General features: G+C 41.0%; 1 protein-coding gene and 1 pseudogene across 1 annotated transcript in view; both read left to right on the plus strand.

Annotated features, from left to right (window-relative positions):
• Positions 1 to 2,914: 2,914 nt before the first annotated feature.
• PPP2R5A (protein phosphatase 2 regulatory subunit B'alpha) overlaps positions 2,915 to 13,437 on the plus strand; it is a 95,455-nt gene continuing 84,932 nt past the window's right edge. Inside the window, exon 1 of the mRNA XM_027082934.1 lies at positions 2,915 to 3,816. Within this exon, the coding sequence (XP_026938735.1) occupies positions 3,633 to 3,816 (184 nt within the window). The 5' untranslated portion in view covers positions 2,915 to 3,632. The remainder of the gene's footprint in view (positions 3,817 to 13,437) is intronic.
• LOC113607583 (uncharacterized) lies at positions 9,765 to 9,864 on the plus strand (annotated as a pseudogene).

The following is a 13,437-nucleotide window of genomic DNA, read 5'->3' on the forward strand; positions in this document are numbered from 1 at the left end:
CATATGTCTATAAAATTATCATGTGCAAAATATTCACTTTCCCAAGTGCTTTGTTTTATGTATCACATTTAAAACTCATGTCAACGTTGTAAAGAAGGCTGGTTACTTATTTTTTTCTGATAAACAAATGTGGAAACTAAGACTCAGAGAGGGTGAGTGACTCGACAGGCCCAAACTATTGATAATTAATAAAGTCAGGGCTTTTGATTCTTTGGCTATTGTATTCTCCATCTCCCCCGAAATGTCTGGTGACTTCAACATGGAATGCCATCCTTCTCTCTTCTTAGGCTTTGACTCACTCTTTATTTAAAATTTTTCTCAAAATTCTTCTCCAAGAGGCTGTTTCAGAAAGCCCTGACAGTTTTGCTGGTTCCAAGCCTCCCAATAATTTGTTTCTAGTGTCTATTTTCTATCTATTTTATTTGGTCTCTATTTTCCATTATTTATTGTATATCATATTCCAGTATGAATTTTAGCTTTATTGGTGTGCTCTGCTATTTATTTCCCCTTCTTATCCTATGTAAATGCTCTTTATTATAAATAGTACTACCCTTGACTTTTAGACATTTATAATCTATTCTAAATAAAATCCAGGTGACTAGATAATAGTAGTTTCAAACTTTTGTGTGCATAAGTATGACCTAGGGAGCTTATTAAAAGTAGATTTCTCAGTGTTTTTCCCGTAGGTTCTGATTCTGTGTGTCTGGGGTAAGGTCCAGGAATCTGCATTTTAAGTAAGCACCTCAGAGGATTTTGATGCAGGCGATCCAATGATCATGCTTTCAGAAACCTTGTTCTTGAGAACTAAAAATTAGACTGTTACATACTGCATATCTATCCTTTGTTCAGTAAAAGATACATAGGTATAAAATAACTGAGTTCTTGCTCTCTTAGTGTTTACAGACTTCCAGGGGAGAAAGAGCAGAGTGCCTGACATCTCTGACATTATATGATGACAGACCCTGTGAGTGTTATAGATAATAAATGCTATAGGAATGCAAAGAAGAAAGGCATCCCTTTTGGCCAGATTATCATGAATGGCTTCATAAAAGATAGGGGTTGAGCTAGGGTTAGAAAAAACAGTTAGGTCTCAACAAGATGGGGAAAAAAGTGGATTATTTCAAGATGTTGGAGCTGAGGGTCAAGGAAGCACTATACTTTTAGGGTATCAGTGTGTAGAATGATGTGTCTATATTGAAAAAGAGTTTGTGTAGGGACATGGCACGATTTATGCCTGGAAAGACAGCCACGAGTTAGATTGAGAAGAGCCTGGAATTGGGACTTTATTCTGTAGGTACTGGATGGTTCTTCACACATGCCAATAAGAAAATTTGGCATTTAAAAAGATTGATCTGGCAGTGACTTTGAAAGCCCTGAACTATATTTGGTGGGTTGGTTGTGCAAATTGTAAGGAAGGCTTGGTTTGAACGTTTGTGAAGGTAGATTCAACACGATCTGCAACTTGATTTGATGAGGAAGGTCTCAAAGACGCTGCTGAGGTTTGAACCTCCTTGACTAGGAGGCTTGTGTACGATTTCACCACTCAGTGAATGTAAGGAAGGAAGTATTTTAAAGTAGTGTTTGGTTTTAGATCTGGAATCCAACTTCCTACCCAAAGTTGGCATCTTCGGTACATATGCATCAGATAGTTTTGCTTAAATATATGGCAACCATTTTAATTTTGTCGAAAGGAAGAGGTCTGGGGCTCGTGGAAGAGAAATGGAGATTGGGGTCCGCCAAGCCGCAGAGAAGACAGACTGTTCAGCTCACTTATTTTTATTAAGCATCATTATACAGAAAGCGCCACACAAAAAAACTAAGATGACCAGTAGTCCCTGTCCTTAAAAAGTTTAAAATCTGGATGGAATCTACAGGGGATCCCAGTAAGAGTAAATGGCAAGCCCTCAAATCCACAAACCACAGATCAGCCAATTTGTACTCTTCCTGTTGGAGCAGCTGAAGGCCTCCGGCTGAAGAAGAGTGAAAATTAGTAGGATACTAAATTGGAAATGATAAATCTCTTCCTGCAGGGTGTGGATCTGGGAAACTCTTTTCAGTAGTGTACGCCAGACTGCCCAAACTCGCGCTAGAACAGCTCTCAGGAAGTGCAGTGCTAGAGCCACCAGAGAGCTATAAATTTATCCCGTTAACTTCCAAGTGCGCGGCTTAGGGCAGGCGAGGCTCCAAGGCCCGCCCACAGAGGCCAGCACCTCGCTCTGATTGGACAAGTTCATTTCCTCGTCTTCCTCCGTGGGACTACTTCAGCCATCGATCACACTGCTTGTTCCACCCCGTACCAGGCCTTTGCTCCACCCCTTTTCAGTGATGTAACACCTGGCTCTCTTTCGCGCCCCAGCCCTCAAGCTCTCCACCAGTCGCTTCAGTTCCTCATTGGCCAGTAGAGAGGGGAGGGAAGGATGGGCACAGTCTATTTTGTTCTCTAAACTCCCTCCTCTAGTTTCCCGGTCTTCTCATAGGCTGTCAGGAGCGCAATTATAGCCTGGAGCTGTCGCGCAGGCGTGCAAAGCTGATCGCTGGTGGAGGCGCACCTCCCCTCAATCATTAGAGAGTTAGTTACACTGTTCTGACGTGAGAGTGGCACTCCGCTTGTCATCCTCACTAACGATTGGCTGTAGCCGAGGTCCGTCATACAACCACGCCCCATTCCTCTGCCTAACCTCCCAGTTTGATAGCCCTTGCAGGAGGCCAAGCTTCACCCCGTTGCTGCCGCTTAGCCCTGCGATTGGCTGAGGGAGCTGGCGTGCTTTCCCACCCCCTACTCCTTCCCGGGCCTCCGAGAGGCTGGCGGGACCCCGCGGAAGTTGTCAGTCAATCTCCTCCCTCCCCATCCCCCGCGCGGTCCCTCCCCCTGGCCGCGCGCCCTAGCGCGCGCGCGCACACGCACTCACACTCCCCCCTTGCCTCTACCCAGCACCTTCTCAAGTTGTAGCGGTCGCCCGCCAGGGGTTCTCTGTGGGCTGCGGAAGGGCGCGTGGGGGAGGGGGTTCGGACTGCTCGGCGCTTCGAGGAGCGAGTGTGTGTGCGCGCCCAGGGCCGGGGCGGCGGTTCACCGCCCCGGGAGATGAGGGGTCGGCGCTGACAGGGAAGAGCGGACACCGCGGCGGTGGCGACAGCGGCTCGGAGGGGACCTGCGATGGCAGCGCCTCGGGAGGAGGCTCCAGGCAGGGCGGGCTGCGCTAGCTGCGGCCACTGAGGTGCTGGCGGGCCGGCCGGCTGGCGACCCAGGCTGCAGGGACGAGAGGCGCGTTCGACGTCCGCACCCCAGCGTCCTCGCCTCAGTTGTCTAAACTTCGGGCTCCCGTCCACCAGCCCTCCGAACTCGGAGTCAACAACTTCTTCACCCCCCCCTCTACCCCCGCCCTCGCCTCCGTCAGCCCCGGGAGCTCGCCGCGCGTCGGGGACCAGGAACCTCCGGCACTGAGATGTGGCCGTGAGGCGTCGGTGGGCGGCGAGGAGAAGCTCGGCGGCGCCCGGGAGCGGGAGGGCAGTGCGGCCGGGGGAACGGGGCGGAGGGGCGCGAGCTCTCGGCGCCTCTCCCCCGCCTCCTCCTCCTGCTGCTGCCCGTTCCGTGCAAGCAGCAGCCGGAGCTGCCAAGCACCAGGGCCGTGGTGATGTCGTCGTCGTCGCCGCCGCCGGCGGGGGCTGCCAGCGCCGCCATCTCGGCCTCGGAGAAAGTGGACGGCTTCACCCGGAAATCGGTGCGCAAAGCGCAGAGGCAGAAGCGCTCGCAGGGCTCGTCGCAGTTCCGCAGCCAGGGCAGCCAGCCGGAGCTGCACCCCTTGCCCCAGCTCAAAGGTAACCTCCGAGGGCGCAGCCCGGGGAGGAACGTGGGGGCTCGCCTCCGCGCCGCCAGAGTCATTTCTTTCTGCGGGGTTTCTTCTGCCCAGCTGGGGCTCGGAGTGTGTGAGTCGCGTTCCCCATGCTTCCTTGGCGTCCTCCCACCCCCTTTGATTCAAACAGGTTTGCTGTTAAGAGCCTTGCTTTTCTCACTTCTGGGTTCACCTCAGCTCTTCCGGTCTTGGAGGAGGTCGGCACCCCTCCCCACCTGCGCGCTCTTTTACCTGCCCTTGCGACTGGAGCTCTCCTCTTGCGGTCCGAGGGGTAGAGTTCTTCACTCTTCTTCCCCGAGCCTTGCCCGTCCCCATCTTGCTTTAACAACCTGTCTTACGTTCCGACCTTCCCTTTCTGAGACCTGCCTCCTCTTTTCGGCCACTCTTAGCCAATCCTTTACTTTTCCAATTATAAAGCGCCTGTACGCACTCTCTCCCTAACTTTCCTTCCCATTGATGGTTCCTAAGAGTCTTACAGACCGGGAATCCTAATGCACACACCGGTTAGGAGTTACCTGGCCTTTAGATTTATCTATAAAGAAAAAGCCTAAAAAATCTGACCAGTGTAGTGTCTTACTTACTGGGTCATTAGATTTAAATGTTCCCTTTAGCCCAAAGAATAGAAAAACTTAAAATACTTTATCGTCTTAGAAGATACACACGGTAAACTTGGAGAGGTGTTAAGGGATAGATAGTGTCGCTTTGCAATGGAATGGGAACTTAGTTCGCCAAGCACGATTCCAGGGACTTTGTAGGTTTGTACAGTAATTCAGATTGGTATCCGTGTCAATGCCTTGCAGGAGAACTTGGCACTCCTTTTGGCTCACTCCTTTTTCCCACTAGGTTTAGAGGATTAAAAAAAGAAAGAAAGAAAGAAAGAAAGAAATTGGTTCCTGGTGTTCTAGTTTATTCTTTGTGGATTACTACCTTTTAATTTTATAATTTTAATGTCTTTGCTTTTTATGAGATAGGCATCATCATGGAACAAGATGATAATGGTACTAAACATTCGAAATTTTTTTTCGACAAAAGAAACCTGATAGAAATCTAGATCATCTGTTTTGCAAGGCCAGGAAATGAAAAGTTCATACTGAAATAGATAAATGTTCAGCAGGTTTTTCTATCAGTTTGAAAAAGCTCCAGCATCCCCTTTAAGGCCAGTCTGGTTCTGATTTGTCTTTGGGCCTATGAATCCAGCCTTAGTTTGGCTAAGAGTCTAAAGAAAACCCCAGATCAAATCACAGTTGACCTGCAATAGCTCTGGAACCCCATTCAGATCCTACACTGCCCTGCCTCTTGGGGTGCTTCTAAATTAAAGACATCCCACAGCCAGAATCAAACTGACTTTTGAAAGAAGGTTTTATTTAAGATGTGTAGCCTGTGGTACTGCATTTATCATTTGCTATTTAGCATACAAAAATTGTGAAAATTTACATAGCATAGTCAATGGTAGACCACAATGGTAGTAGGCATTGCCAAGACTAATACTTGAGTGATGTCATAGCTATAAAAGAATATCATCTTACCTATTAGGACATTGAACTACTATTCATGAATTTAAAATTTTAAACTTAACTAAAACATATTTTTACCTTTTTAATTTTTTTTCATTAAATTGGCAAATTGTTTTTGCAGTTTGAAGGTTTGGAGCTAGTGTTTTTCTTTCATGTTTCTTTAATTTGCTTTTTAGTAAGATGTTCCTTATATTGTCTTTTTTAATATAATATTTACTTATATTTAATAAAAATAATTGAATATTAGATATATGGTTGCTTCAAGCCAGGAGATGCAGTTTTAATATATTTTGTTTTTAAAAGCCTAGCAAAAATATGCAGAGTCAGTATTCATCCAGGTTTCACGGTGTATAGTTCAACAAGTTGAAGGTGTCATTGAATGTTTTATTTATAGTATTTTGCTCACTAGTAGAGAAAAAAATAAAATTGGAACTTTAGTTTTATTCTATATGTTTTACATGAAAATATAGTATTCTTTATAAGCAAAGTTACGTATTCAGGATAAATTATGTAAATTTAATTGAAGAATAAGATTCTTACTTAGATTACCCACTAGGAAAAACTACTTGTACTCCAGATGCCAAAATGCTTGAAAAGTGGTTTTTTAAAAATTCAGTTGCTTCATTTGGTACTTTGGCAGTGTCTTTGATACCACAACGTTGAGTGCTTTTTCTGTCAGTAGTAGTTTTTTCCATTTGTGGCCTTAACAAAAACCAGTGGAAAGCCCTGTAATACATGTATGAAAGAGAATTTTTCTTCCTGCTCTGAAATATAATCTTGCTGTGGAGTGATTCAATGTCTGTGGCCATCCAAAATCTTTTAAGTGTTTATGCCAACCTGCTTACGTTACACTTTGTCCACATGAATCTAAACTGGAAAGGTGCCAGCTATTTTCCTTAAAGCATGCTATGGGTAAAGAGTAACAAAATAATCCCACTTTTTAATCTATAAGAAGTTATTCGTGTGAAATAATTTAGTAAGTGGGTTGCAGGATTTTAATGGTGAAAATGTTCAGAGAAAATTCTGTTTTATTACAGAAAGTATTTAAAAAACAAGCCTTGTTAAAAGGATGTTTTAAAAATGAGAAACTGTTATGTGGGTCATCAAACTTAACTGCCTTATATTTTATAGCTTAAAAATTTTTTTTTTCCAAAATACTTGAAATTTCTTATGTTAATTCTGTAAGTTCCTCTGAGAACTAGGTATTAGAAAATAAAGGTAGGAACATTCTGTCAATCATTTTTTTCTGTATTTAAATTTTCATTAGTATAGTACTTAATTTTTCTACCTTAAACTTTTCCTCTGGTAACCAACAGTTAGGAGACTTTTAACTTAAAAAAAAAATCAGTTAATTGGAAGCTTTTCAGTCTGTTTAACCTTTTTTGTGTAAGTCTCTAGAAGGATTGGTTTGGTAAAATAGTAGATGCCATACAGTTATATAGCATTTACAAATTATTTTACACTTTTATTTATATTTTTAAATTATAAAAACAGTATTGGGCTTCCCTGGTGGCGCAGTGGTTGAGAGTCCGCCTGCCGATGCAGGGGACACGGGTTCGTGCCCTGGTCCGGGAAGATCCCACATGCCGCGGAGCGGTTGGGCCCGTAAGCCATGGCGGCTGAGCCTGCGCGTCCGGCGCCCGTGCTCCACAACGGGAGAGGCCACAACAGTGAGAGGCCCGCGTACCGCAAAAAAAAAAAACAAAAAAAAACAAAAACAAACAAACAAACAAAAAAAAAAAACAGTATTGCTCATAATAAGTGAAATAGTCCAAAGTTGTGTAACATCTAATCCCCGATAGCCCTTGCTTTTTCACACCTAAGGTAATATTGTGACAATCCGTAGCTCAATGTATTTTTACAAAAATTATATTTCATTGTGTTATCCCAGCAACTCTGTGCAAGACCAGTATTATTCGCAGATGAGAAAGCTGAGGCTTAAACAGCTTAGTTTCAGGCCTGTGATTACTTATCTGGATGGTGTTGCACCTGACACCGGTACCTAGGTTAAATGATTTCAGTATTTTTGCTGTTATCCTGCTTTGTGAAATTTGAGCAGTATCATAGAGTTGGGTCATTGGGGTCAGCCCTGGGTCAAAGGTAAAATTTTAATCTTTCTGAGTTGCTTTCCTTATCTCTAAAATGGGGATAATACCTTCTATCTCCCCAGGATTTGGGGGATTAAGTGAAATAATGTAATTAGTGCCTAAAAATAGGCAAAGAATGTTAGTTCCCATTCTGTTTGGTATTTGAAAATCCAGATCAAAGGTATTTTCTAAATGAAGGATTCACATAAATAGTAAACTTTGCTAGTGTACTTAATGTATAATTTGTTTATAATCAGTTTTCACATATGATTTATGTGAAATGAGGTGAAGCTGTAACATCAGCATAAGTGTGGATGTGGAAATAGGGTAGAGTGACTATTTAAAATATTGAAAGTTGTAGTTAGAAGTTTTTTATCAAGCAGAGAAATTGAATTAACCAGTAGAATTGTATAGATGTGCATTTCTTATGGGAGACAGCCAGTAAATGGCAAAGAACAGAATGAAACTGGCTTTGAGATTGAAGTCCCCTTCAGATGAGGTAAAGAACTTACCAAGTTTCCTCAGTTTCTTGGTTGGTATATTCTTAGAAGCTGGGTCCCACTGGGGGTATTGAGTCCAGTAACAGTGGTGCTCATTTGAAGTGCTTTGCTTACCTATAGGGAAAAAAAAATTTTTGTTTTTCTTGATGTATGTGGTCTTTTAGGGTATCTGGAACAAGAACAACGACACGATTTGAAATTTCATAACTAACTTAACTTTTTTGTGCTGGTGAGGGACACTACTGACTGAACTTTTAAGGTTTATAGATTTTTTTCAAAATTAATTTCATTCCATCTAAACCCAAAACCCGTTTTAGTAATTGGGGTGGCAATAAAGGAGAGTTGAAATTCATCTGAATATGTTAAAAATGTTTGTTTACAAAGGGATATAACATTTTACCTATTTTAGGACTGTCTTCTGGAAGTAATATTATATTTCTTCTGGTAGACTTACTTTTAAATTTTTAAAAACTTTTTAAGGATATACTTCTAGAGAAATTAATATAGTGTCTGTTGCTGGCCTTCACATGAAGGAAAAACTTCCATTTAAGTCTAATTTAACATCTTCAGAATTCCTATTTAGGGTCAAATTTCTTTTTCCTCCAATGTTATTACCTCCTCTGATTCTTAATTGAATTTTGGATCCTTTTATGAAGTGCCTGTAAAGTGAGAATCCAGTAAAATGTATTTAAGTAAAATAGTGTGATCACTGGGATAGAGTACCATCCTGTAAATAGTACACTTAAACTGTCTTCCTGTATCATTGATGAGTCACAATTGCTTTGGGCTAGTTGTTTAACCCCTTTGACCTTCAGTTTAACCATTTTTACTTGTAAGAATAATATTTTCCCCTGCTAAAATCACAAAAATGAATTAGTCTTTAATGAGGTATTGCCTCTCTTTGGATGACAAAGACAGGTTTATCAACAAAAATCATACATTTGGGAAATAATAGATTGTGTGTTTTTACAATTTTAACTTTTTAAATTGTAAAAAGCTGGGGATATAAACTACCTTATTTTAATTTTATGTGTTTAGCAGTGTTCTCAACCCTGGCTGTGCACTTAGAGAGTTTTAAAAAACATCAGTGCCTGGGTCCTACCCTCAAGTGATTCTAAATAAATTGGTCTAAGGTAGGATGCAGGCATTTGTATTTTTGAAAGCTCCCAGGATGATTCTGATATGCAGCCAGGGTTGAGAATTACTGGTTTGGCATTATCTGTCTATTGATTTAATTCATTAATTGAGACTTTGTCCTTTTCTCTGGATACTCGCGGCTCATTACCCAGCCTATTAACATTTCCTGCCCTCCCTTCACCTCGTGCTATTTACTTTTCACTCTCTTAACTTTGCTGCCCCCTATGGCTAATCAGCTACTTTCCTGAAGGGGATAGTGCTCTTGGATTCTGGAGTTTTAGGTGTGATGAGTTGATTCTATTCGATTTTACTGTAGTTATCATAATTAAAAATCAGCTATTATCCTTTGATACAAGGTGGTCACGTGTTTTTTTTTCTCTCTGTGATTTTCAGAGCTGTGGCTGAGCTGTCAAGTAAAAATGAGAACATATGATAGCAGTTTGCCTAGTTTTAATCTCATCATTCAGGGTAGCATGATAATCCCAACCAATTTGGAATGTAAAGTTGATATTTGCTGTATGTTCACAGCATTGTTCTGCCTCTTGAAGATTTAGAACTAATATTACTAGTGTATATGTTGACTATTAGATGTTGAACAGATGAGATATTGTTGATCATAACTGTTTTTGGTCATGCCTTATATTTATTTAGCGTCAAGTAATGTTTTTCTTGTGGTTGCTTTGGCAGCACATAATACTAAAACTGAAACTATTGAAGATTAGCATGATTCCTGCCCAAGGATGACACACAGATTTGTGAAGTATTCCAGATTTTTGCAGAATAAACAGGGCATTTTAGAAAGAAAAAGAAAAAGGAAAAAGAAATGTTTTTCGTCAGAGTGTTTTTACATCTATCATCTTAATCTTGACCACAGTTTTTTACTGAAGGTAGGGCAGCAAGGACCTGGGGCCACTTATATTCCATAACTCTCTTTTGTCTTTGGCCTTTCTGCTAACCAGTTTGAATGATACCTGTATTTGTTGATTTGTTGTGCTGAGTCAGTGTCAGTTATGAAGTGATGTTCTCCCTCCAGAATGAGATGGTAAAATTTTTGTGAAAGCAGAAGTTATCTGTGTTTTCATATCCTATTATAGTACCAAATACGGTGTTCTGTGCATAATAAGTGTGGTCATGTAGGCGGAGTCACTGTTTTGATTAAGAAATTACCTGTTGGCCCTCCCTCTACACACATCCCCCGTTATTGATTATGCTTCCTTCAGTGGTGTTCTGTGCTATCTACCAGCAGATGGGTTCTCTTCTGTTTTGTTTTAATATATTTGTGCGTAAATCTGATTCAAAGTTATGAATTTTGGGTTTTCAGTACCATGATAATAAATAGTAAATGTAGGTTTGAAACAAAGGATTGTTTGCTGCTGTATTTGTGCTTTGCCAGTGACTGGTTTAAGTGACGTGTAACATTATTGATAGATTTATTTCTAGGAAAAGTAGTGTGTAAGGTCTGTGTGGAAAAGTAATACTGGGTTGACTTCCAGATGTGGACAACTATGTAAATATCGGGTAAACTGAAATAACTAGTTTCCAGTAATTTCTAAATTTGAGGCTCAGTCTTTATTTATAAGGATGTCCTTGAAGGAGATGAAAGGAACAGATTTTAAATATATAATTACTTTCAGTGCATTATTATGTGATAGGGAACCTAAATGCTTCACTGAAAGAGTTTTACATGACAGGCTAGGTTTATGTGAAATAAGCTCTGCTTGTCTGGGCAGGATATTCACTAATGAGCAGTTTCAAACCACTTTTTATATATATTTTTGAACTTTTCCTTGAAGGAATTTGTTTATGTGGTTTTTTCGTGTAATGGTGAATTTTAGAAATCCTGCAATTTTGATCAGATTTCTTAAAGAAATCTATTAGGATTTTTTTTTTTTGTAGTTTGCCAAATATGATAGGTTCACATTATAAAATTCAGAGAACCTATTTCTAACTTCGATACTGAAGGCAAGGGATTTCTTGGGAACTCACTCCTCCTACTGGAATGGTGATGCTAATTGCATTTACTGTAACATTGTGATGTTATATCTAGTTGAGCCTTCCAGTGCTGAATGGGACCTCAGAAGTCATTCTGGTTTAGCTTTCATTGGGAATGAGTTTCACTCTTGTTCTAAATAAATAGCTATCTTGTCATTTCATCAGAAAAGCTTTCTTTAAGGTAGGGAGAAGAAGTACAGGGTTTTTAAGCTCTTAGATACTCTCTCAGATTTTGCTTAGTGAGGAAACTGCATAAACGATAGTTAAAAAGATGTTAGGTGTATGAAACTAGAATTTTTTAATGACTGGGCTTAACTTGTAGTACAGGATAATAAAATATTAAATATAGCTTTAAAAATGATACATTTTCTCTTTTTAATTGGATTTGCCTTTGATTCACACTCATTGATAACGGATATTCTAGAATTATAGCTGTTACCAGAAGATGATGATTATTTGAACTCATGGTTGATCCTGTGCCTCTAAATTGATAAAGTCAAAAGGATGAGACAGTTTTTGTCATAAGCTCTGAATTTTGATTTAGCAAAACGGGGTGTTTTTTTAAAACATAATTTTCCAAACAGACTTTTCTAAAGATAAACATCTGTTGAAGTCATAAGTAAAATAAAATATAATTTCTATAGGAATATATATTTGCTTTTTTTTTTTTTTTGTGGAACGCGGGCCTCTCACTGTTGTGGCCTCTCCCGTTGTGGAGCACAGGGTCTGGACATGCAGGCTCAGCAGCCATGGCTCACGGGCCCAGCTGCTCCACGGCCTGCGGGATCCCCCCGGACGGGGGCACAAACCCGTGTCCCCTGCATCGGCAGGCGGACTCCCAACCACTGCGCCACCAGGGAAGCCCCTGCTTTTTTTTTTTAACTTGTACTACTGTTCTTCTTATAATTAGCCAGAGGAAGAAGATTTTGTTTGCCTGCTGTGAAACTAGATACATACTTTGCTTTCAAAGTCTAGTACAGAAATATTTTCCTCTTTGATGTTCATAGTGCTTAAATTTTAGGTGAACCATTGTAGAGATTAAAACTTTTACTCAGTAAAGTGAATAAAATGATGAATGCTTTTTCTTTCAAAATTAAATGTCTTTAGGGGCTTAGAGTCTGGTGGGATAAATATAGACATGTAAGCCGGTGGTTTCAATTAGAGACAAGTGCTGTGATAAGAGTAAGCAGTGAAAGCCTAGGGGAGTGTGTGAGGGACCCAACTCAGTTTTGGTATGTGAGGAGAGAGATCAGGGAAAGCTTCCTGGAGAAGGTGACAGGTAAGCTGAGACCTGAAAGGCCAGACGTGTTAGACCAAGACACATGGGTTCTAAGAGGTCCACCTAAAGGACAGTATGGGCAACCCCAGAGGTAGGTGAGCATAGCGTATGCTGGGAACTGCCAGCAATATATGTGGCCGTGATAAAGAATATTATAATAGGGAGCTGGCTAGAGAAGAGACTGGAGCGACAATTAGTGTCTAGGTAACAGCCTTGATGCCATGTCCTGCACTTATTCCTGACAGTTGTGTGAAGAGTATATTGGGAGATGAGAGTGAAGAATACTAGTTAATGCTGGCACAGTAATCCAGGCAAGAGATGATGGTGGCCTTATCTAAGTGGGGATAGGTGGTATCACAGGGGGACTTGGTGAGAGGGAAAAATCAATGATGATACATTTCTAACTTGTGCAACTAGATGTATGTAGCAATTTACTGAAAGGGAAAAAGAGTGGAAGATCTGATGTGGGAGAAGACAGGGACAGGTTGTCTGTGGGACAGGTTGAAGTGCCTGTGGAAATAGAAGTGAAGAGTCTAGTAGGAAATTAGATATTTGGGTCTGGAGCTAAGTAGAAAAAATCTGTGCTAAAAATAAGAATTTAGGAGCTTTAGATTAAAGGTGGCATTTGAAGAGATGCAACTGCTTACTGAAAATGTATATAGAATGAGAAGAGGGCAAGGAATACCATCATTTAGATGATGATCAAAGAAGAAGGAGCAGCAGATTGAGTGGAAGACAGGAGAGAGTAGAGACAAGGCAGTCAAGGGAAGAAAATATGTTTTTAATTGGGAGTGGGGTGAGGCTAGTAACAGTGAGAAGAACTGCTAACAAGTCAAATAAGAATGGAAATGTTTCCATGGGTTTGGTAGTCTTCAGGCAACATTTGTGACTCTAGAGGGGTTTCAGAGGATTGATAGACTTGAAACCAGACTTCTCTAAGGAGAAATGAGGAGTGAATGGAAATTGGGAAAGCCAAGTCAGTAAGTATGGACATCTCTTTCAGGAAGCATGACAATTAAAACAAAAAAAATGTATCACTGGCTGCTGGGTGGAGAATGGATTGTAGCAGAACAAGAT

The sequence above is a fragment of the Aethalodelphis obliquidens genome, unplaced genomic scaffold, assembly GCF_003676395.1.
Source record: "Aethalodelphis obliquidens isolate GAN/ISIS:26980383/991018 unplaced genomic scaffold, ASM367639v1 scaffold48, whole genome shotgun sequence".
Lineage (NCBI taxonomy): Eukaryota > Metazoa > Chordata > Mammalia > Artiodactyla > Delphinidae > Aethalodelphis > Aethalodelphis obliquidens.